At 48.9% G+C, this 23,555-nt stretch overlaps 1 protein-coding gene across 1 annotated transcript in view; it reads right to left on the reverse strand.

Annotated features, from left to right (window-relative positions):
• The window catches only part of PITX1 (paired like homeodomain 1), a 149,950-nt gene that overhangs the window by 92,397 nt on the left and 33,998 nt on the right, over window positions 1-23,555 (reverse strand). Inside the window, exon 2 of the mRNA XM_076073244.1 lies at window positions 5,195-5,260. Coding sequence (XP_075929359.1) covers window positions 5,195-5,237 — 43 coding nt within the window. The 5' untranslated portion in view covers window positions 5,238-5,260. The remainder of the gene's footprint in view (window positions 1-5,194; window positions 5,261-23,555) is intronic.

Below are 23,555 nucleotides of genomic sequence, written 5' to 3' on the forward strand. Positions count from 1 at the left end.
CGAACACACACACACGAACACACTGGCCCCTACAGTCTGTTAGAGGATATTTTTTTGTGTGCGTGCGGGGAGCGGTCAACACCAGTAACGATTATCTGAAACGGTCCTGGGCCTCCCCTAGGTCGACTCAGCCTCAAATGAGCACCTGGTGCGGTGTCTAAAACATCGTCACTAGGGAGACAAAGGCGGCCGGGCGTGGTGATGGCCACCCACCCCCATCGCGTGCCGTGCCGGCCTTCATAGGTGCTGCTCGCTAACAGCACTTGCCCCAACAGTCGGTTCAGGCCGTACGGGCGATCTTTGCGTGTGTTTATCTCTGAATGTGTCTGCATCGGTGGTGCATCAGCCAGTCATCTCAGTCAGTCGACCCGTGCCACCTGGGTCTGCCCCGTGACCTCGTGCCAGCGGGCGTTCGACACTTCACGTGGCCTCAACGTGCACCTAGCCTGGCACAAGCGTCGTGGTGACGTCACCGCCAACAGCACGTGTCCCAACCCAAAAAGGTCGCCAAGCGGTCTCCTTCCCCGTTTCGGTTTTTTTTGCGGCTGGAATCGGTTCGGAGCCCAGATCCCGGGCCAGTGGCGTTGCCGCCGCGGCTGCCGCGTTGACCTATCGCCGCTCGACGGGCACGCGCCTCGACGGGCACGCGCCTCGACGGGCACGCGCCTCGACGGGCACGCGGACCTCGTGGCGACCAGGGGGGCGGAGCGGGGTGTCTGTGCCCCGGGTTCGCTTCTGCAGTTGGTGGGGGGGGGGGGGAGAGACCACGTGGCTCGGCGACCCGAGTCGGGACTTGGAACCCCGGGGAAGCGACGCTTCCATCGATTCGGCGTTGTGCACCGCCAGCGACCCCCCCCCCCCGTACGCGACGCAGAGCCAGCAGGTGCCTGCGTGCGTGGGAGCCGGGGGAGGGGAGGGAGGGAAGGAGGGGGGAGGGGGTAGTGGGGGTTGCTGGATATTTCCAGTGGAAAATCCATCAAACAAAAACTGCGCGTTCTACGTGATCCCCCAGAGCCCCCACCCCCTCAAGCCCCCCCCCCCTCGCTACGTGAGCCCCCCCCCCCCTCAAGCCCCCGCGACCTCGAACGCGGATTTCCGCGAGGAGGTGAAGGAGTGAACTTTGCGCGTTCCCTGCCGATTTGGTTCGGCACGGACGCGTGGAAAAGTTATTCTACACCCGAGAGGGAGAGACATGGAGAGAGCGAGAGAGGGGGAGAACGAGAGATACAGAGAGAGTGAGAGAGATACAGAGAGAGAGAGAGGGAGAGTGAGAGAGGGAAAGAGGGAGAGAGATACAGAGAGAGGGAGAGACATGGAGAAAGAGAGTGAGGGAGAGAGAGAGAGTGAGAGATTCAGAGAGTGAGAGAGATACAGAGAGAGGGAGAGACATGGAGAAAGAGAGGGAGGGAGAGAGAGAGTGAGAGATACAGAGAGAGGGAGAGAGATAGAGAGATAGAGGGAGAGTGAGAGAGGGAGAGAGTGAGAGATACAGAGAGAGTGAGAGATACAGAGAGAGTGAGAGATACAGAGAGAGAGAGGGAGATGGAGAGAGGGAGAGAGTGAGAGATACAGAGAGAGTGAGAGATACAGAGAGAGAGAGGGAGAGTGAGAGATACAGAGAGAGGGAGAGACATGGAGAGAGAGAGGGAGAGAGAGTGAGAGATACAGAGAGAGACATGGAGAGAGAGGGAGGGAGAGAGTAAGAGATACAGAGAGAGGGAGAGAGAGAGGGAGGGAGAGATACAGAGAGAGAAACGACTCCGAAACAAGCCATGACATCTCCCGGCGGATTGGAATCCTCCTCCTCCTCCTCCGCACCACCACCGCCACCATCACCATCCTCCCGCGATGTAACGATCCGCTCAGCACACCAACTGATCTCATCGCTCCATCTCTCACGGTGGACGAACGTCCTCTCCGGACGCGCCCCATTCATTGGCTGCCACTTCGCTATCATCTCTCCGTCTGGAACAGCTCAAGCCTCCCGCACATCACGTGACCACTCCGAACCCGCCCCCTCTCTCCGCGCCGCCGCCCGCTGCGAAAACAGACGCCGCTCCTCCGCCGTGCAGCAGCGCCGAAGCACATCGTGCAGCCTCACCTCATCCCATATAGAACCCTCGTCTCATCCCATACAGAACCATCGTCTCATCCCAAACAGAACCCTCGTCTCATCCCATACAGAACCCTCATCCCATACAGAACCCTCGTCTCATCCCATACAGAACCCTCGTCTCATCCCATACAGAACCATTGTCTCATCCCATAAAGAACCCTCGTCTCATCCCATACAGAACCCTCGTGTCATCCCATACAGAACCCACTCCAGGGCCCTCGTCTCATCCCATACAGAACCAACGTCTCATCCCATACAGAACCCTCGTCTCATCCCATACAGAACCCTCGTCTCATCCCATACAGAACCAACGTCTCGTCCCATACAGAACCAACGTCTCATCCCACACAGAACCCACTCCAGGGCCCTCGTCTCATCGAGGCACAGAGGGCGCGCCGAGTTAAAATTTCTCCGCTCCGTGCGCCGTCTCACGACGCACCCCAGGCCGCCTCGCCTCGCCTCCTGATCCTCTGTCGATGCACGGGAAGAGCGCCTTTCGCGAGGCCTCGCTCAGCGTGTTGTCGCAGCCGAGTGTGATTGAGAGTGTGATTGAGGGTGTGATTGAGAGTGTGATTGATTGAGAGTGTGATTGAGAGTGTGATTGAGAGTGTGATTGAGGGTGTGATTGAGAGTGTGATTTAAAGTGTGATTGAGAGTGTGATCGAGAGTGTGATCGAGAGTGTGATTGATTGAGAGTGTGATTGATTGAGAGTGTGATTGAGGGTGTGATTGAGAGTGTGATTGATTGAGAGTGTGATTGAGAGTGTGATTGAGAGTGTGATCGAGAGTGTGATTGATTGAGAGTGTGATTGATTGAGAGTGTGATTGAGAGTGTGATTGAGAGTGTGATCGAGAGTGTGATCGAGAGTGTGATTGATTGAGAGTGTGATTGAGAGTGTGATCGAGAGTGTGATCGAGAGTGTGATCGATTGAGAGTGTGATCGATTGAGAGTGTGATTGATTGAGAGTGTGATTGATTGAGAGTGTGATCGAGAGTGTGATCGAGAGTGTGATCGAGAGTATGATTGATTGAGAGTGTGATTGATTGAGAGTGTGATTTAGAGTGTGATTGAGAGTGTGATTGATTGACAGTGTGATTGAGAGTGTGATTGAGAGTGTGATTGATTGAGAGTGTGATTGAGAGTGTGATCGAGAGTGTGATCGAGAGTGCGATCGATTGAGAGTGTGATCGATTGAGAGTGTGATCGATTGAGAGTGTGATTGATTGAGAGTGTGATTGATTGAGAGTGTGATCGAGAGTGTGATCGAGAGTGTGATTGATTGAGAGTGTGATTGATTGAGAGTGTGATTTAGAGTGTGATTGAGAGGAGGAGTGAGCGTTTGCGATACACAGGATAGCGTGCCCGTGTGCCCGTGTGCCCACGTGCCCGCGTGCCCGCGTGCCCGTGTGCCCGTGTGCCCACGTGCCCGTGTGCCCACGTGCCCGTGTGCTCGTGTGCCCGTGTGCCCACGTGCCCGTGTGCCCACGTGCCCGTGTGCTCGTGTGCCCGTGTGCCCACGTGCCCGTGTGCCCACGTGCCCGCGTGCCCGTGTGCCCGTGTGCCCACGTGCCCGTGTGCCCACGGAGGCCTCAGCGCTACGTTGCGCTACGAACCCGGCCCACCGCGAGTTCGATTGCCGCTCGCGGCCAACATCGGCGACGATTATTTGAATCGGTCTTGGGCCTCCCCTAGGTCCACTCAGCCTCAAATGAGTACCTGGTGCGGTGTGTAAACATCGCCACTGGGGGATACAAAGGCGGCCGGGCGTGTTGCCGGCCACCCACCCCCTCGCGTGCCGTACCGGCATTCAATAGGTGTTCGTTAACAGCACTTGCTACCAAAGTCTGTTCCGTTTCTAGGAGACCTTTGTCTTTATTTGCGTGTGTGTGAGAGTGTAAGAGTGTGTGATTGAGAGTGAGCGCGTGATTAAGAGTGTGTTCTACAGAGAAACAGGGAGAGGGGTGAGTGTTTGTATGATTGAGAGAGCGAGCGAGCGTGTGTGAGCGTGAGAGTGTGTGTTTGTGCATGAGAGTGTTGGTAAGTGTGCGCGTGTGTCTGTGAATGTGAGAGGGTGGGAGCGCGTGTGTGTGTGAGTGAGAGGCTGGGAGTGTGCTTATGTCTGAGAGAGCGTGAGAGAGTGTGCGTATAAGAGACTCTGTGTGTGGATGTGTGTGTGAGTGAGAGGGTGAGCGAGTGTGTGTGTGAGAGTGGGGAGCGGTAGTGTAGCGGTTAGCGCTACGCTGCGCTACGAACCCGGCGACACGAGTTCGATTCCCGCTCACGGCCAGCACCAGTGACGATTATCTGAACCGGTCCTGGGCCTCCACTAGGTCGACTCAGCCTCAATTGAGTACCTGGTGGTACGTGTAAAAAGAAATTCCCACTTAGGGAGACAAAGGCGGCAGGGAGTGGTGTTGGCCACCCACCCCCTCGTGTGCCGTGACGGCTCTCAGTGCAGTGGCTCTCGCACTGCGCTACGAACCCGGCCACACGAGTTCGATTCCGGCTCACAGCCACCAGCACCAGTGACGATTATCTGACCCGGTGCTGGGTCTCCCCTAGGTCGACTCAGCCTCAAACGAGTACCTGGCGCGGGGAAGACAAATGCGGTCGGGCGTGGTGAAGGCCACCCACCCCCTCGCGCGCCTTTTCAGCCTTCAGAGGTGCTGCTGGTCGGAGCGCCTGTCCCAACAGTTCACCAACTCACTCACCTGGCGTCCACCCACTCACTCACTCACTCACCTGTCGTCCACTCACTCACTCACTCACCTGTCGTCCACTCACTCACTCACCTGTCGTCCACTCACTCACTCACCTGGCGTCCACACACTCACTCACCTGCCGTCCACTCACTCACTCACTCACCTGTCGTCCACTCACTCAGTCACCTGGCGTCCACCCACTCACTCACTCACCTGCCGTCCACTCACTCACTCACTCACCTGTCGTCCACCCACTCACTCACCCACTCACCTGTCATCATCCACTCACTCACCTGGCGTCCACCCACTCACCCACTCACACAACCGTTGTCCAGCCACTCACTCACTCACTCACCCGTTGTCCACCCACTCACCTGTCGTCCTCTCAGCGAAGCTGTCCGCCCGCCGGTGATCCATGGTGGCCACGTGACGCGATCTCACTGCGAGCGACACAGAGAGAGGGAGAGAGCGAGCAGCCGTGAGGCACAAATACAAAGATCCCCCGGGTAGCCTTCTCGTCTTTGCCTGATGTTCAACACAGCACCGGTTCTGGTATTCGCCGCTGTTACTGCTTCGTGGCACAGCCAAGCTGCGTGGTGCCATCACCGGCCAAATGTCACGGTGCTGAAATCGTCAATCGTCGCGGGTTTACTCTCCGACACACCGGTGTGCTGAACTCGTAACTGATTGGCACGTGTTGTTCACGTGACTAACCATTACTAATTGCCCGTGTCGGGTGGTGGTGGGTTAAACGACACATTTGTATTTACGCAATCTAGGCTCCAAACCACCCCCCCCCCTCCAGCCCCGTTATTAGTGTTAAGTGGCTCATCAAAATATACAGAGGTTCTCCTCGCTATACGTAGCAGATGCGTTCCAAAATACGGGGCACACAAAGGAAAAACCGGACGAGATGACGTCTGCATGCCGAGTATCGCACACACAGTACACACACAGTTCACACACAGTACACACACACAGTACACACAGTACACACGCACAGTACATACAGTATACACACACAGTACACACACAGTACACACAGTACACACAGTACACACACACAGTACACACACACAGTGCACACACACAGTACACACACACAGTACACACAGTACACCCGCACAGTACACACACACAGTACACACAGTACACACACACAGTACACACACACAGTACACACACAGTACACACACACAGTAGACACGCACAGTACACACACAGTACACACACAGTACACACGCACAGTACACACACACAGTACACACACAATACATACACAATACACACAGTACACACACTACACACACACAGTATACACACACAGTACACACACAGTATACACACACATAGTACACACACAGTACACACAGTACACACACAGTACACACACACAATACACCCACAGTACACACAGTACACACACACAATACACCCACAGTACACACAGCATGCATACACAATACACATACATTCTACATACACACTACACACACAATACACCCACAATACACACAGTATACACAGTACACACACACATTCCACATACACACTACACACACACTACACACACAATACACCCACAGCACACGCATAGTACACACACACACATAGTACACACACACAAGACGCACAGTACACACACGTACAATGTTGTCCCATATCCGACCGACATAGCCGCATGTTGAATGAATCCAAACCGAATTTTGGCTATTTAACAGGTTAGCCTCACAGACACCCTAACCCGCATCAAGCAAGCCAAACCTGCATATACACAACAAAGATAAAGATCCCCCGTATAGCCTCAACAGACTGTTGGGGCAAGTGCTGTTAGTGAGCAGCACCTATGAAGGCCGGAACGGCGCACGAGGGGGTGGGGTGACCAACACCACGCCCGGCCGCCTTTGTCTCCCCAGTAGTGATTTTTTTTTACACACCACACCAGTTACTCGTTTGAGGCTGAGTCGACCTAGGGGAGGCCCAGGAACGGTTCAAATAATCGTCAGTGGGTGTTGGCCGTGAGAGGGAATCGAACTCGGGTTCGCCGGGTTCGTAGCGCAGCGCGCTAACCGCTACACCACCGCTCCCCGCAACATATACACACAAACGCATACACCGACACACGCATACATAGACAAACACAAATACGCGAACATACAAAGTCACACTCACAATGTCTCTAGCGAGTGCGCGGTACAGATGTGGAATAAGGGCCAATTGTCCCGGTGATCAATAGCCTGTGACAGCTAACCCATGATAGGCTATTGATCGTCGATATTTGCAGCCGATAAATCAGTAGCGATAATATAATGGGCAGAGTCGGCGATAATCTGCAGGTCAAATCGACAACTGATGACAATCCCCACTCATGGGAACGCACGGCCTTGAAATCGCCACCGAGAGCTTGCCGTGTCTGCACGTGTGCACGTGGAACTTTTTTTCGCACCGTACCTAAGCCATCCGTGCTCATCGGAGGTGCGACGGAAGGACAGCAACCTGCATACGATGATGAGCGCTTCCAAGTAAAATGAGTTGTCAATCGAGTTTGAAAAGACGCGTTCATTGATCGTGGATTAATTCGAATTGCGTCACGGAGGGTCGCCAATGCTGCTAAAGGCTCGCAAGGAGTTGTCCCCTAGACAGTCTGGTCCCTTCACCTGATGAAGGCCACTTGTGTTGTGGCCGAAACGTCGTGATTTTTTGTTGTTTTATTTTTTTACCCACGTGACTTTACCGAATAGAACCAAAGAGTATGGACCCTTGCAGTCACGAAAGCTTCAAATCTAGGATCGCGAGGCGGTTTAGTAGGGGCGATGACGTCACAGATCAATACCCGTCATCGGTGACCGCGTAATAAGCAGCGATATCGACACGCGATCGTTACCGGTAATCGGTGATCAATGGCGAATATAACCTGTGATCCACAATGCAGGTTTTGTTGTTGTTGTTAGCTCGCGTAGATATGCAAATGTGTCGTGAAGATTCCGCCACCACCCGACACAGCCAACTAGCAAAGGTTTGCCACGTAAACAGAACGTGGCATAGCTCGTCACTGGTACAGCAGCAACACCGGTGTGTTGTTGGAGAGCAAAGCCACAACATTTACAATCTGAGTACGACGTTTCGCCGCTAATCACAGCCAGCTTTATCAGGCGACAGCGGGATTTGTGGAGAAGTCCACCCGTAAAGATTTTTTTGCCAAAGAATCGCCAACGATCAGCAGTCACGAGGGCTTGGCAATCGTTACCGATGTTCGGTAACTGCTCGATAAAAATCGATCGGCGATCTGTGCGAGGTGTGGCTGTTAACAGATTTCGCACAGAGCCATCTCTCTCTCGCTCCCTCTCGCAGCGCGCGCTCTCGCTCTCTCTCCCACATTGCCGGTGATGTGGACTTCTTCGTCAAACGCTGGGGAGACGGACAAGCCCCTCTCTGTACCAGCGTGGACGGCACCTCCCTCGTGTTCACCATCTGAAACGCTCGCTCGTTGCCGTGGCGCGCGCGATGAACACCACCACCACAACCACCACGTGGCTTTAACTTTGTGTCGTGCGCGGCGCATTTAGCGCCACATCGGCTGTGGATTTAGAGCGTTTGTGATTTGTGTTGCTGGGTGACTTTGTGTGTGCTTCGTATGGCAATCGCCTCCAGTGCTGTTGCTGCTGGCGGCAATGAAAGTTGTTCAAAAGTCAAAAAGTCTCTCTCTGAGACACGCAGCTGAATGAAGCGCGCGAGTCGGGAGGGAGCGAATTACTCTCTCTCTCTGATCTCTCACTCATCTCTCTACACTCTCTCTAAACTTTCTCTAAACTCCCTCTAAACTCTCTCTAAACTCTCTCTAAACTTTCTCTAATATCTCTCTCTAAACTCCCTCTAAACTCTCTCTAAACTCCCTCTAAACTCTCTCTCAGCTCTCTCTAAACTCCCTCTAAACTCTCTCTTAACGCCCTCTAAACTTTCTCTAAACTCCATCTAAACTCTCTCTAAACTCCCTCTAAACTCTCTTTCAGCTCTCTCTAAACGCCCTCTAAACTCTCTCTAAACTCCCTTTAATCTCTCTCTAATCTCTGTCTAAACTCTCTCTAAACTCTCTCTAAACTCCCTCTAAACTCTCTCTAAACTCTCTCTAAACTCTCTCTAATATCTCTCTAATCTCTCTCTAAACTCCCTCTAAACTCTCTCTCAGCTCTCTGTAAACTCCCTCTAAACTATCTCTAATCTCTCTCTCTAATCTCTCTATAATCTCTCTCTAAACTCTCTCTAAACTCCCTCTAAACTCCCTCTAAACTCTCTCTAAACTCTCTCCAAGCTCCCTCGAAACTCTTTCTAAACTCTCTCTAATCTCTCTCTAATCTCTCACTGAACTCCCTCTAAACTCTCTAATCTCTCTCTAAACTCTCTCTAATCTCTCTCTCTAAACTCCCTATAAACTCTCTCTAAACTCCCTCTAAACTCTCTCTCAGATCTCTCTAAACTCCCTCTAAACTCTCTCTAAACTCTCTCTAAACTCTATCTAAACTCTCTCTAAACTCTCTCTAAACTCTCTCTAATCTCCCTCTAAACTCTCTCTAAACTCGCTCTAAACTATCTCTAAACTCTATCTAAACTCTCTCTAGACTCTCTATAATCTCTCTCTAAACTCTCTCTTACCTCTCTATAAACTCTCTCTAAACGCTCTCCAAACTCTCTCTAATCTTTCTCTAGCCTCTCTCTAAACTCTAACCTCTCTCTAAACTCTCTCTAAACCCTCTCTAAACTCTCTCTAATCTCTCTCTAAACTCTCTCTAAACTCTCTCTAAACCCTCTCTAAACTCTCGCTAATCTCTCTCTAAACTCCCTCTAAACTCTCTCTAAACTATCTCTAAATTCTCTCTAATATCTCTCTAAACTCCCTCTGGTTGTGGTGGTGGTGGTTATGGTGGTGGTTATGGTGGTTGTGGTGGTTGTGGTGGTGGTTGTGGTGGTTGTGGTGGGGGTTGTGGTGGTAGTTGTGGTTGGGCTTGTGGTGGTGGTGATTGTGGTGGTGGTTGTGGTGGTGGTGGTAGTGGGGGTTGTGGTGGTGGTGGTAGTGGGGGTTGTGGTGGTGGTTGTGGTGGTGGTTGTGGTGGTGGTGGTGGTAGTGGGGGTTGTGATGGTGGTTGTGGTGGTTATGGTGGTGGTTGTGGTGGTGGGGGTTGTGTTGGTGGTGGTTGTGGTGGTGGTGGGGGTTGTGTTGGTGGTGGTTGTGGTGGTGAGGGTTGTGTTGGTGGTGGTTGTGGTGGTGGTGGTGGGGGTTGTGTTGGTGGTGGTTGTGGTGGTGGTGGGGGTTGTCCTGGTTGTGGTGGTGGTTGTGGTGGTTGTGGTGGTGGTGATGGGGGTTGTGTTGGTGGTGGTTGTGGTGGTGGTGGGGGTTGTGGTTGTGGTGGTTATGGTGGTGGTGGTGGGGGTTGTGGTGGTGGTTGTGGTGGTGGGGGTTGTGCTGGTTGTGGTGGTGGTGGGGCTTGTGGTGGTGGTTGTGGTGGTGGTGGTTGTGGTGGTTGTGGTGGTTGTAGTGGTGGTGGTTGTGGTGGTTGTGGTGGGGAGCGGTCGCGCCACGTTCTTCACGCTGCACTATGAACCCCTGCGTCCCCAGTTCAATTGCCGCTCACGGCGACCCAACACCCCAGCGACGATTATCTGAACCGTTCCTGGGCCTCCCCTAGGTCGACTCAGCCTCAAGTGAGCACCTCGCGCGGTGTGCGAACAAATCACCACTGGAGAGACAAAGGCGGCCGGGCGTGGTGTCGGCCACCCACCCGCTGGTGTGTCCGCGTCGGCCAATCATCGGCGTCCATTCGCCCAACAGCACTCGCCCCAACAGTCTGCTGGGGCTACAGGGGGGGGGGGGGGGGGTGATGGTGCTGTGCCTCGTGGTGGTTGACCACGGCCCGGCCTACTCGACCGGGCGTCTTCCTCGACATCGGCGGAGACGTCTCGGGGGTTGGAGGGAGGGGGGGAGCCGAGGAGGAGTCGCGGGGGAGTCGCGGGGGAGTCGATTCGTGCCGAGTCGTCGACTCCTCCGCGACTGGCGCCCTCGTCAGGGACACGGGCGGCGCGCTCAATGAGGACCCCCCACGGCGCGCCCGCGCGTGCGTCTGTCCCCCCCCACCACTAACCCCACCCCCCACCACTAACCCCCCCCCACCACTTACCCCACCCCCCCACCACCACTAACCCCACCCCTCCCCACCACTAACCCCACCCCCACCACTAACCCCCCCCCACTAACCCCACCCCCCCACCACTAACCCTCCCCCCCCCCACCACCACCCCCCCCAGACCCCGCCTATAGTTCGGAGCTGATGAGCGGCACTCGAACAATTTCCTTCTGGATAAATTTGCTCGCGGGGTTTTACCGCCGGAGCTAAATCCAGAACGCGGGCACGGCGAGTGCGGTGTGAGTGTTGTGTGTCGTACAGGTGTGTGTGTTCTATACAGGTGTGTGTTCTATACAGGTGTGTGTGTGTTCTATACAGGTGTGTGTGTGTTCTATACAGGTGTGTGTGTTCTATACAGGTGTGTGTGTGTTCTATACAGGTGTGTGTGTGTTCTATACAGGTGTGTGTGTTCTATACAGGTGTGTGTGTGTGTTCTATACAGGTGTGTGTTCTATACAGGTGTGTGTGTGTTCTATACAGGTGTGTGTGTGTGTGTTCTATACAGGTGTGTGTTCTATACAGGTGTGTGTTCTATACAGGTGTGTGTGTGTGTTCTATACAGGTGTGTGTGTGTTCTATACAGGTGTGTGTGTTCTATACAGGTGTGTGTGTGTTCTATACAGGTGTGTGTGTGTTCTATACAGGTGTGTGTGTTCTATACAGGTGTGTGTGTGTGTTCTATACAGGTGTGTGTTCTATACAGGTGTGTGTGTGTTCTATACAGGTGTGTGTGTGTGTGTTCTATACAGGTGTGTGTTCTATACAGGTGTGTGTTCTATACAGGTGTGTGTGTGTGTTCTATACAGGTGTGTGTTCTATACAGGTGTGTGTGTGTTCTATACAGGTGTGTGTTCTATACAGGTGTGTGTTCTATACAGGTGTGTGTTCTATACAGGTGTGTGTGTGTTCTATACAGGTGTGTGTTCTATACAGGTGTGTGTGTGTGTGTTCTATACAGGTGTGTGTTCTATACAGGTGTGTGTTCTATACAGATGTGTGTTCTATACAGGTGTGTGTGTGTGTTCTATACAGGTGTGTGTTCTATACAGGTGTGTGTGTGTTCTATACAGGTGTGTGTGTGTTTTATACAGGTGTGTGTGTTCTATACAGGTGTGTGTGTTCTATACAGGTGTGTGTTCTATACAGGTGTGTGTGTGTTCTATACAGGTGTGTGTGTGTGTGTGTTCTATACAGGTGTGTGTTCTATACAGGTGTGTGTTCTATACAGGTGTGTGTGTGTGTTCTATACAGGTGTGTGTTCTATACAGGTGTGTGTGTGTTCTATACAGGTGTGTGTTCTATACAGGTGTGTGTTCTATACAGGTGTGTGTTCTATACAGGTGTGTGTGTGTGTTCTATACAGGTGTGTGTTCTATACAGGTGTGTGTGTGTTCTATACAGGTGTGTGTTCTATACAGGTGTGTGTTCTATACAGGTGTGTGTTCTATACAGGTGTGTGTGTGTGTTCTATACAGGTGTGTGTTCTATACAGGTGTGTGTGTGTTCTATACAGGTGTGTGTTCTATACAGGTGTGTGTGTGTGTTCTATACAGGTGTGTGTGTGTTCTATACAGGTGTGTGTGTGTTCTATACAGGTGTGTGTTCTATACAGGTGTGTGTTCTATACAGGTGTGTGTGTGTGTGTTCTATACAGGTGTGTGTGTTCTATACAGGTGTGTGTGTGTTCTATACAGGTGTGTGTGTGTTCTATACAGGTGTGTGTGTGTTCTATACAGGTGTGTGTTCTATACAGGTGTGTGTGTGTGTTCTATACAGGTGTGTGTGTGTTCTATACAGGTGTGTGTGTGTTCTATACAGGTGTGTGTGTGTTCTATACAGGTGTGTGTGCGTTCTATACAGGTGTGTGTGTGTTCTATACAGGTGTGTGTTCTATACAGGTGTGTGTGTGTTCTATACAGGTGTGTGTGTTCTATACAGGTGTGTGTGTTCTATACAGGTGTGTGTGTGTGTTCTATACAGGTGTGTGTTCTATACAGGTGTGTGCGTGTTCTATACAGGTGTGTGTGTTCTATACAGGTGTGTGTGTGTGTTCTATACAGGTGTGTGTGTGTGTTCTATACAGGTGTGTGTTCTATACAGGTGTGTGTGTGTTCTATACAGGTGTGTGTTCTATACAGGTGTGTGTGTGTGTTCTATACAGGGGTGTGTGTGTTCTATACAGGTGTGTGTGTTCTATACAGGTGTGTGTTCTATACAGGTGTGTGTTCTATACAGGTGTGTGTGTGTGTGTGTTCTATACAGGTGTGTGTGTGTGTGTTCTATACAGGTGTGTGTGTGTTCTATACAGGTGTGTGTGTGTTCTATACAGGTGTGTGTTCTATACAGGTGTGTGTTCTATACAGGTGTGTGTGTGTGTTCTATACAGGTGTGTGTGTGTGTTCTATACAGGTGTGTGTGTGTTCTATACAGGTGTGTGTGTTCTATACAGGTGTGTGTGTGTTCTATACAGGTGTGTGTTCTATACAGGTGTGTGTGTTCTATACAGGTGTGTGTTCTATACAGGTGTGTGTGTGTTCTATACAGGTGTGTGTGTTCTATACAGGTGTGTGTGTGTTCTATACAGGTGTGTGTGTGTGTTCTATACAGGTGTGTGTGTGTGTGTTCTATACAGGTGTGTGTGTGTGTTCTATACAGGTGTGTGTGTGTGTTCTATACAGGTGTGTGTTCTATACAGGTGTGTGTGTGTTCTATACAGGTGTGTGTGTGTGTTCTATACAGGTGTGTGTGTGTTCTATACAGGTGTGTGTGTGTTCTATACAGGTGTGTGTGTTCTATACAGGTGTGTGTTCTATACAGGTGTGTGTGTGTTCTATACAGGTGTGTGTGTTCTATACAGGTGTGTGTGTGTGTTCTATACAGGTGTGTGTGTGTTCTATACAGGTGTGTGTGTGTTCTATACAGGTGTGTGTTCTATACAGGTGTGTGTGTGTGTTCTATACAGGTGTGTGTGTGTTCTATACAGGTGTGTGTGTTCTATACAGGTGTGTGTGTGTTCTATACAGGTGTGTGTGTGTGTGTTCTATACAGGTGTGTGTGTGTGTTCTATACAGGTGTGTGTGTGTTCTATACAGGTGTGTGTTCTATACAGGTGTGTGTGTGTTCTATACAGGTGTGTGTGTGTTCTATACAGGTGTGTGTGTTCTATACAGGTGTGTGTGTGTGTTCTATACAGGTGTGTGTGTGTTCTATACAGGTGTGTGTTCTATACAGGTGTGTGTGTTCTATACAGGTGTGTGTTCTATACAGGTGTGTGTGTGTTCTATACAGGTGTGTGTGTGTTCTATACAGGTGTGTGTGTGTTCTATACAGGTGTGTGTGTGTGTTCTATACAGGTGTGTGTGTGTGTTCTATACAGGTGTGTGTTCTATACAGGTGTGTGTGTGTGTTCTATACAGGTGTGTGTGTGTGTGTTCTATACAGGTGTGTGTTCTATACAGGTGTGTGTGTGTTCTATACAGGTGTGTGTTTTATACAGGTGTGTGTGTGTTCTATACAGGTGTGTGTTCTATACAGGTGTGTGTGTGTTCTATACAGGTGTGTGTGTTCTATACAGGTGTGTGTGTTCTATACAGGTGTGTGTGTTCTATACAGGTGTGTGTGTTCTATACAGGTGTGTGTGTGTGTTCTATACAGGTGTGTGTGTGTGTGTGTTCTATACAGGTGTGTGTTCTATACAGGTGTGTGTGTGTGTGTTCTATACAGGTGTGTGTGTGTGTGTTCTATACAGGTGTGTGTTCTATACAGGTGTGTGTGTTCTATACAGGTGTGTGTTCTATACAGGTGTGTGTGTGTGTGTGTGTTCTATACAGGTGTGTGTGTGTGTGTTCTATACAGGTGTGTGTTCTATACAGGTGTGTGTGTGTGTTCTATACAGGTGTGTGTTCTATACAGGTGTGTGTGTGTGTGTGTTCTATACAGGTGTGTGTGTGTTCTATACAGGTGTGTGTTCTATACAGGTGTGTGTGTGTGTGTTCTATACAGGTGCGTGTGTGTGTGTTCTATACAGGTGTGTGTTCTATACAGGTGTGTGTGTGTTCTATACAGGTGTGTGTGTGTGTTCTATACAGGTGTGTGTGTGTGTGTGTTCTATACAGGTGTGTGTGTTCTATACAGGTGTGTGTGTGTTCTATACAGGTGTGTGTGTGTGTTCTATACAGGTGTGTGTGTGTTCTATACAGGTGTGTGTGTGTGTGTTCTATACAGGTGTGTGTTCTATACAGGTGTGTGTGTGTTCTATACAGGTGTGTGTTCTATACAGGTGTGTGTGTGTTCTATACAGGTGTGTGTGTGTGTGTTCTATACAGGTGTGTGTTCTATACAGGTGTGTGTGTGTTCTATACAGGTGTGTGTTCTATACAGGTGTGTGTGTGTTCTATACAGGTGTGTGTGTGTGTGTGTTCTATACAGGTGTGTGTTCTATACAGGTGTGTTCTATACAGGTGTGTGTGTGTTCTATACAGGTGTGTGTTCTATACAGGTGTGTGTGTGTTCTATACAGGTGTGTGTGTGTGTGTGTGTTCTATACAGGTGTGTGTTCTATACAGGTGTGTGTGTTCTATAAAGGTGTGTGTTCTATACAGGTGTGTGTTCTATACAGGTGTGTGTGTGTGTTCTATACAGGTGTGTGTGTGTTCTATACAGGTGTGTGTGTTCTATACAGGTGTGTGTGTGTGTTCTATACAGGTGTGTGTGTGTGTGTTCTATACAGGTGTGTGTGTGTGTTCTATACAGGTGTGTGTTCTATACAGGTGTGTGTGTGTTCTATACAGGTGTGTGTGTGTGTTCTATACAGGTGTGTGTGTGTTCTATACAGGTGGGTGTGTGTGTGTGTGTTCTATACAGGTGTGTGTGTGTGTTCTATACAGGTGTGTGTGTGTTCTATACAGGTGTGTGTGTGTTCTATACAGGTGTGTGTGTTCTATACAGGTGTGTGTGCGTGTTCTATACAGGTGTGTGTGTGATCTATACAGGTGTGTGTGTGTTCTATACAGGTGTGTGTGTGTGTTCTATACAGGTGTGTGTGTGTGTTCTATACAGGTGTGTGTGTGTGTGTGTTCTATACAGGTGTGTGTGTGTTCTATACAGGTGTGGGTGTGTGTTCTATACAGGTGTGTGTGTGTTCTATACAGGTGTGTGTGTGTTCTATACAGGTGTGTGTGTGTTCTACACAGGTGTGTGTGTGTGTTCTATACAGGTGTGTGTGTGTTCTATACAGGTGTGTGTGTGTTCTATACAGGTGTGTGTGTGTTCTATACAGGTGTGTGTGTGTGTTCTATACAGGTGTGTGTGTGTTCTATACAGGTGTGTGTGTGTGTGTTCTATACAGGTGTGTGTGTGTGTTCTATACAGGTGTGTGTGTGTGTTCTATACAGGTGTGTGTGTTCTATACAGGTGTTTGTGTGTGTGTGTGTTCTATACAGGTGTGTGTGTGTTCTATACAGGTGTGTGTGTGTGTTCTATACAGGTGTGTGTGTGTGTGTTCTATACAGGTGTGTGTGTGTGTGTTCTATACAGGTGTGTGTGTGTGTTCTATACAGGTGTGTGTGTGTGTTCTATACAGGTGTGTGTGTGTTCTATACAGGTGTGTGTGTGTTCTATACAGGTGTGTGTGTGTTCTATACAGGTGTGTGTGTGTGTTCTATACAGGTGTGTGTGTGTGTTCTATACAGGTGTGTGTGTGTTCTATACAGGTGTGTGTGTGTTCTATACAGGTGTGTGTGTGTGTGTTCTATACAGGTGTGTGTGTGTGTGTTCTATACAGGTGTGTGTGTGTGTTCTATACAGGTGTGTGTGTGTGTTCTACACAGGTGTGTGTGTGTGTTCTATACAGGTGTGTGTGTGTGTGTGTTCTATACAGGTGTGTGTGTTCTATACAGGTGTGTGTGTGTGTTCTATACAGGTGTGTGTGTGTGTGTTCTATACAGGTGTGTGTGTTCTATACAGGTGTGTGTGTGTGTGTTCTATACAGGTGTGTGTGTGTTCTATACAGGTGTGTGTGTGTTCTATACAGGTGTGTGTGTGTTCTATACAGGTGTGTGTGTGTGTTCTATACAGGTGTGTGTGTGTGTGTTCTATACAGGTGTGTGTGTTCTATACAGGTGTGTGTGTGTGTTCTATACAGGTGTGTGTGTGTTCTATACAGGTGTGTGTGTGTGTTCTATACAGGTGTGTGTGTGTTCTATACAGGTGTGTGTGTGTTCTATACAGGTGTGTGTGTGTTCTATACAGGTGTGTGTATGTTCTATACAGGTGTGTGTGTGTTCTATACAGGTGTGTGTGTGTTCTATACAGGTGTGTGTTCTATACAGGTGTGTGTGTGTGTGTTCTATACAGGTGTGTGTGTGTTCTATACAGGTGTGTGTGTGTTCTATACAGGTGTGTGTGTGTTCTATACAGGTGTGTGTGTGTTCTATACAGGTGTGTGTGTGTGTTCTATACAGGTGTGTGTGTTCTATACAGGTGTGTGTGTGTTCTATACAGGTGGGTGTTCTATACAGGTGTGTGTGTGTGTTCTATACAGGTGTGTGTGTGTTCTATACAGGTGTGTGTGTGTTCTATACAGGTGTGTGTGTGTTCTATACAGGTGTGTGTGTGTTCTATACAGGTGTGTGTGTGTTCTATACAGGTGTGTGTATGTTCTATACAGGTGTGTGTGTGTGTTCTATACAGGTGTGTGTGTGTTCTATACAGGTGTGTGTTCTATACAGGTGTGTGTGTTCTATACAAGTGTGTGTGTGTTCTATACAGGTGTGTGTGTGTGTTCTATACAGGTGTGTGTGTTCTATACAGGTGTGTGTGTGTTCTATACAGGTGTGTGTGTTCTATACAGGTGTGTGTGTTCTATACAGGTGTGTGTGTGTGTTCTATACAGGTGTGTGTTCTATACAGGTGTGTGTGTGTGTGTGTTCTATACAGGTGTGTGTGTGTGTTCTATACAGGTGTGTGTGTTATATACAGGTGTGTGTGTGTTCTATACAGGTGTGTGTGTTCTATACAGGTGTGTGTGTGTGTGTGTTCTATACAGGTGTGTGTGTGTTCTATACAGGTGTGTGTGTGTGTTCTATACAGGTGTGTGTGTGTGTTCTATACAGGTGTGTGTGTGTGTTCTATACAGGTGTGTGTGTGTGTGTGTTCTATACAGGTGTGTGTGTGTTCTATACAGGTGTGTGTGTGTGTTCTATACAGGTGTGTGTGTGTTCTATACAGGTGTGTGTGTGTTCTATACAGGTGTGTGTGTGTTCTATACAGGTGTGTGTGTGTTCTATACAGGTGTGTGTGTGTTCTATACAGGTGTGTGTGTTCTATACAGGTGTGTGTGTTCTATACAGGTGTGTGTGTGTGTTCTATACAGGTGTGTGTGTGTGTGTTCTATGCAGGTGTGTGTGTGTGTTCTATACAGGTGTGTGTGTGTTCTATACAGGTGTGTGTGTGTTCTATACAGGTGTGTGTGTGTTCTATACAGGTGTGTGTGTGTGTTCTATACAGGTGTGTGTGTGTTCTATACAGGTGTGTGTTCTATACAGGTGTGTGTGTGTGTTCTATACAGGTGTGTGTGTTCTATACAGGTGTATGTGTTCTATACAGTTGTGTGTTCTATACAGGTGTGTGTGTGTTCTATATAGGTGTATGTGTGTTCTTTACAGGTGTGTATGTTCTATACAGGTGTGTGTTCTATACAGGTGTGTGTGTTCTATACAGGTGTGTGTGTGTTCTATACAGGTGTGTGTGTTCTATACAGGTGTGTGTTCTATACAGGTGTGTGTGTGTTCTCTATAGGTGTGTTTTCTATACAGGTGTGTGTGTTCTATACAGGTGTGTGTGTTCTATACAGGTGTGTGTGTTCTATACAGGTGTGTATGTTCTATACAGGTGTGTGTGTTCTATACAGGTGTGTGTGTTCTATACAGGTGTGTGTTCTATACAGGTGTGTGTGTTCTATACAGGTGTGTGTGTGTTCTATACAGGTGTGTGTGTGTTCTATACAGGTGTGTGTTCTATACAGGTGTGTGTGTGTGTTCTATACAGGTGTGTGTGTGTTCTATACAGGTGTGTGTGTGTTCTATACAGGTGTGTGTTCTATACAGGTGTGTGTGTGTTCTATACAGGTGTGTGTGTTCTATACAGGTGTGTGTGTGTGTTCTATACAGGTGTGTGTTCTATACAGGTGTGTGCGTGTTCTATACAGGTGTGTGTGTTCTATACAGGTGTGTGTGTTCTATACAGGTGTGTGTTCTATACAGGTGTGTGTTCTATACAGGTGTGTGTGTTCTATACAGGTGTGTGTGTTCTATACAGGTGTGTGTGTTCTATACAGGTGTGTGTGTGTTCTATACAGGTGTGTGTGTTCTATACAGGTGTGTGTGTGTTCTATACAGGTGTGTGTTCTATACAGGTGTGTGTGTGTTCTATACAGGTGTGTGTGTTCTATACAGGTGTGTGTGTTCTATACAGGTGTGTGTGTGTGTTCTATACAGGTGTGTGTTCTATACAGGTGTGTGCGTGTTCTATACAGGTGTGTGTGTTCTATACAGGTGTGTGTGTGTTCTATACAGGTGTGTGTTCTATACAGGTGTGTGTTCTATACAGGTGTGTGTGTTCTATACAGGTGTGTGTGTTCTATACAGGTGTGTGTGTTCTATACAGGTGTGTGTGTGTTCTATACAGGTGTGTGTGTGTTCTATACAGGTGTGTGTGTGTGTTTTATACACGTGTGTGTCTGTATTATACAGGTGTGTGTGTGTTCTATACAGGTGTGTGTGTGTTCTATACAGGTGTGTGTGTGTTCTATACATGTGTGTGTTCTATACAGGTGTGTGTGTTCTATACAGGTGTGTGTGTTCTATACAGGTGTGTGTGTGTTCTATACAGGTGTGTGTGTTCTATACAGGCGTGTGTGTGTGTTCTATACAGGTGTGTGTTCTATACAGGTGTGTGCGTGTTCTATACAGGTGTGTGTTTTCTATACAGGTGTGTGTGTGTTCTATACAGGTGTGTGTGTTCTATACAGGTGTGTGTGTTCTATACAGGTGTGTGTGTTCTATACAGGTGTGTGTGTTCTATACAGGTGTTTGTGTGTTCTATACAGGTGTGTGTGTGTTCTATACAGGTGTGTGTGTTCTATACAGGTGTGTGTGTTCTATACAGGTGTGTGTTCTATACAGGTGTGTGTGTTCTATACAGGTGTGTGTGTTCTATACAGGTGTGTGTTCTATACAGGTTTGTGTGTGTTCTATACACGTGTGTGTGTTCTATACAGGTGTGTGTGTTCTATACAGGTGTGTGTGTGTTCTATACAGGTGTGTGTTCTATACAGGTGTGTGTGTTCTATACAGGTGTGTGTGTTCTATACAGGTGTGTGTGTTCTATACAGGTGTGTGTGTTCTATACAGGTGTGTGTGTTCTATACAGGTGTATGTGTGTTCTATACAAGTGTGTGTGTTCTATACAAGTGTGTGTGTTCTATACAGGTGCGTGTTCTATACAGGTGTGTGTGTGTTCTATACAGGTGTGTGTGTGTTCTATACAGGTGTATGTGTTCTATACAGGTGTGTGTTCTATACAGGTGTGTGTGTGTGTGTGTTCTATATAGGTGTATGTGTGTTCTATACAGGTGTGTATGTTCTATACAGGTGCGTGTTCTATACAGGTGTGTGTGTGTTCTATACAGGTGTGTGTGTGTTCTATACAGGTGTGTGTGTTCTATACAGGTGTGTATTCTATACAGGTGTGTGTGTGTTCTATATAGGTGTATGTGTGTTCTATACAGGTCTGTGTGTTCTATACAGGTGCGTGTTCTATACAGGTGTGTGTGTGTTCTATACAGGTGTGTGTGTTCTATACAGGTGTGTGTGTTCTATACAGGTGTGTGTTCTATACAGGTGTGTGTGTGTGTTCTCTATAGGTGTGTGTTCTATACAAGTGTGTGTGTGTTCTATACAGGTGCGTGTTCTATACAGGTATGTGTGTGTTCTATACAGGTGCGATGTGTATTACTGGGGAGACAAAGGCGGCCGGGCACGATGCTGGCCACCCGCCCCCCTCCCGTGCCGTCGCGGCCTCCATAAGTGCTCGCTAGCAACACTTGCCCGAACGGCCTGCTAAAGCTACACGTGTCATCTTTGTCTTTGTGTTCTACAGAGGCGTGTGCGTGCTGTGTTCTCACACAGCTGGCGGGGAGCGGTGGTGCAGCTGTTAACGCGCTGCGCTACGAACGCGGCGACCCGATCGTCAATTCCAAGACCGGTGGTGAGAGATTGAACCCATCCCCCTAGGTCGGCGGCGCCGCCGTCGATCACGTCCCCACGAATTTAAAAGGTCGACGTTTCGGGCAATGGCCCTTGTTCTCAGCACCTCGAGAGGAGGCAGAATGCAAAGTGGATGGAGTTCCGAGAAGAATGGAGCTTTGCTGCTCCGGTTTTTAAATTTATTTTTCAACAAAAAGGTGTGGCTATGAGATGTTAACTACCTCGCCCGGTATGCAGGAGGTCGTGGGTTCGATTCCTGATCCTGGTACTTACGCCCCCTGCATATTTGGAGTTTGCATGGTCGCGTGAAGTTTTATCCAGGTTCTCCGGGTTTTCTCACCACATGTAGGGACGCGCATTCAGCCGTATTTGGCTGCTATGAATGTCCACGTGATGATGAGCCACTTGCGTTGAGCTATCATTTGTGATAGCCAGGTGGATTCAAGAAAAAAGAGCCACGCCATATCGCTCAGTGGGCCTTAGCTGGAAAAGAAAACATATTTTGATTTGAGGTTTTCGTGACTGCAGTGATTCATATTCTTGGTTCTTTCGGTAAAGTCACGTTGAAGGGAAACAAGAAAATAATAAAATATATATGAAACAATAAAAATCTCACGACGTTTCGACTGTAACACAAGCCGTCATCATCAGGTGTGAAAACCAACGGCAAGAACATTTGAAATGTTCTGCTTGTGTTGCAGTCTAAACGTCCTGATAATTTTATAGTTTTATATATATTTTATTATATTATTGTTTCCCTTCAACGTGACTTTACCGAAAGAACCAAGAATATCTAGAAAACATAGTTTATAGTTTTCATGAGTCCCTGGGCCAGAGCATAAAATGTTGGTATCAGATACGGTAGCAACAACGCGATTTTTGCCGATTTATTTACGTGGTTAATTACAGTGTTTAACGCAATAATCCCAATAATTGCAAGTGGTTATCAGGTAAGACGCTGTTGTTGTTGTTGTTTATTGTTGGGGGGGGGGGGGGGGGCACAGAGAGCAACTGGAGCGGCTCAGGTGATGCTGCCCCAGGTGCTACCACCCAGTGAGCACAGAGACACCGTCTCTTACCACCCAGTGAACACAGAGACACCGTCTCTTATCACCTAGTGAACACAGAGACACCGTCTCTTACCACGCGGTGAACACAGAAACACCGTCTCTTACCACCCAGTGAACACAGAGACACCGTCTCTTACCACCCAGTGAACACAGAGACACCGTCTCTTATCACCTAGTGAACACAGAGACACCGTCTCTTACCACGCGGTGAACACAGAAACACCGTCTCTTACCAGCCAGTTAACACAGAGACACCGTCTCTTACCACGCGGTGAACACAGAGACACCGTCTCTTACCAGCCAGTTAACACAGAGACACCGTCTCTTACCAGCCAGTTAACACAGAGATACCGTCTCTTACCACGCAGTGAACACAGAGACACCGTCTCTTACCACGCAGTGAACACAGAGACACCGTCTCTTACCACGCAGTGAACACAGAGACACCGTCTCTTACCACGCAGTGAACACAGAGACACCGTCTCTTACTACGCAGTGAACACAGAGACACCGTCTCTTACCACGCAGTGAACACAGAGACACCGTCTCTTACCAGCCAGTGAACACAGAGACACCGTCTCTTACCACCCAGTGATCACAGAGACACCGTCTCTTACCACGCAGTGAACACAGAGACACCGTCTCTTACCACGCAGTGAACACAGAGACACCGTCTCTTACCACGCAGTGAACACAGAGACACCGTCTCTTACCACGCAGTGAACACAGAGACACCGTCTCTTACCACGCAGTGAACACAGAGACACCGTCTCTTAACACCCAGTGAACACAAAGACACCGTCTCTTACCACGCAGTGAACACAGAGACACCGTCTCTTACCACGCAGTGAACACAGAGACACCGTCTCTTACCAGCCAGTAAACACAGAGACACCGTCTCTTACCACGCAGTGAACACAGAGACACCGTCTCTTACCACGCAGTGAACACAGAGACACCGTCTCTTACCAGCCAGTGAACGCAGAGACACCGTCTCTTACCACGCAGTGAACACAGAGACACCGCCTCTTACCACCCAGTGAACACAGAGACACCGTCTCTTACCACCCAGTGAACAAAGAGACACCGTCTCTTACCACGCAGTGAACACAGAGATACCGTCTCTTACCACGCGGTGAACACAGAAACACCGTCTCTTACCACGCAGTGAACACAGAGACACCGTCTCTTAACACCCAGTGAACACAGAAACACCGTCTCTTA

Source organism: Petromyzon marinus, chromosome 41 (assembly GCF_048934315.1).
Source record: "Petromyzon marinus isolate PM22_M1 ecotype Great Lakes invasive population chromosome 41, UKy_Petmar_22M1.pri1.0, whole genome shotgun sequence".
Classification (NCBI taxonomy): domain Eukaryota; kingdom Metazoa; phylum Chordata; class Hyperoartia; order Petromyzontiformes; family Petromyzontidae; genus Petromyzon; species Petromyzon marinus.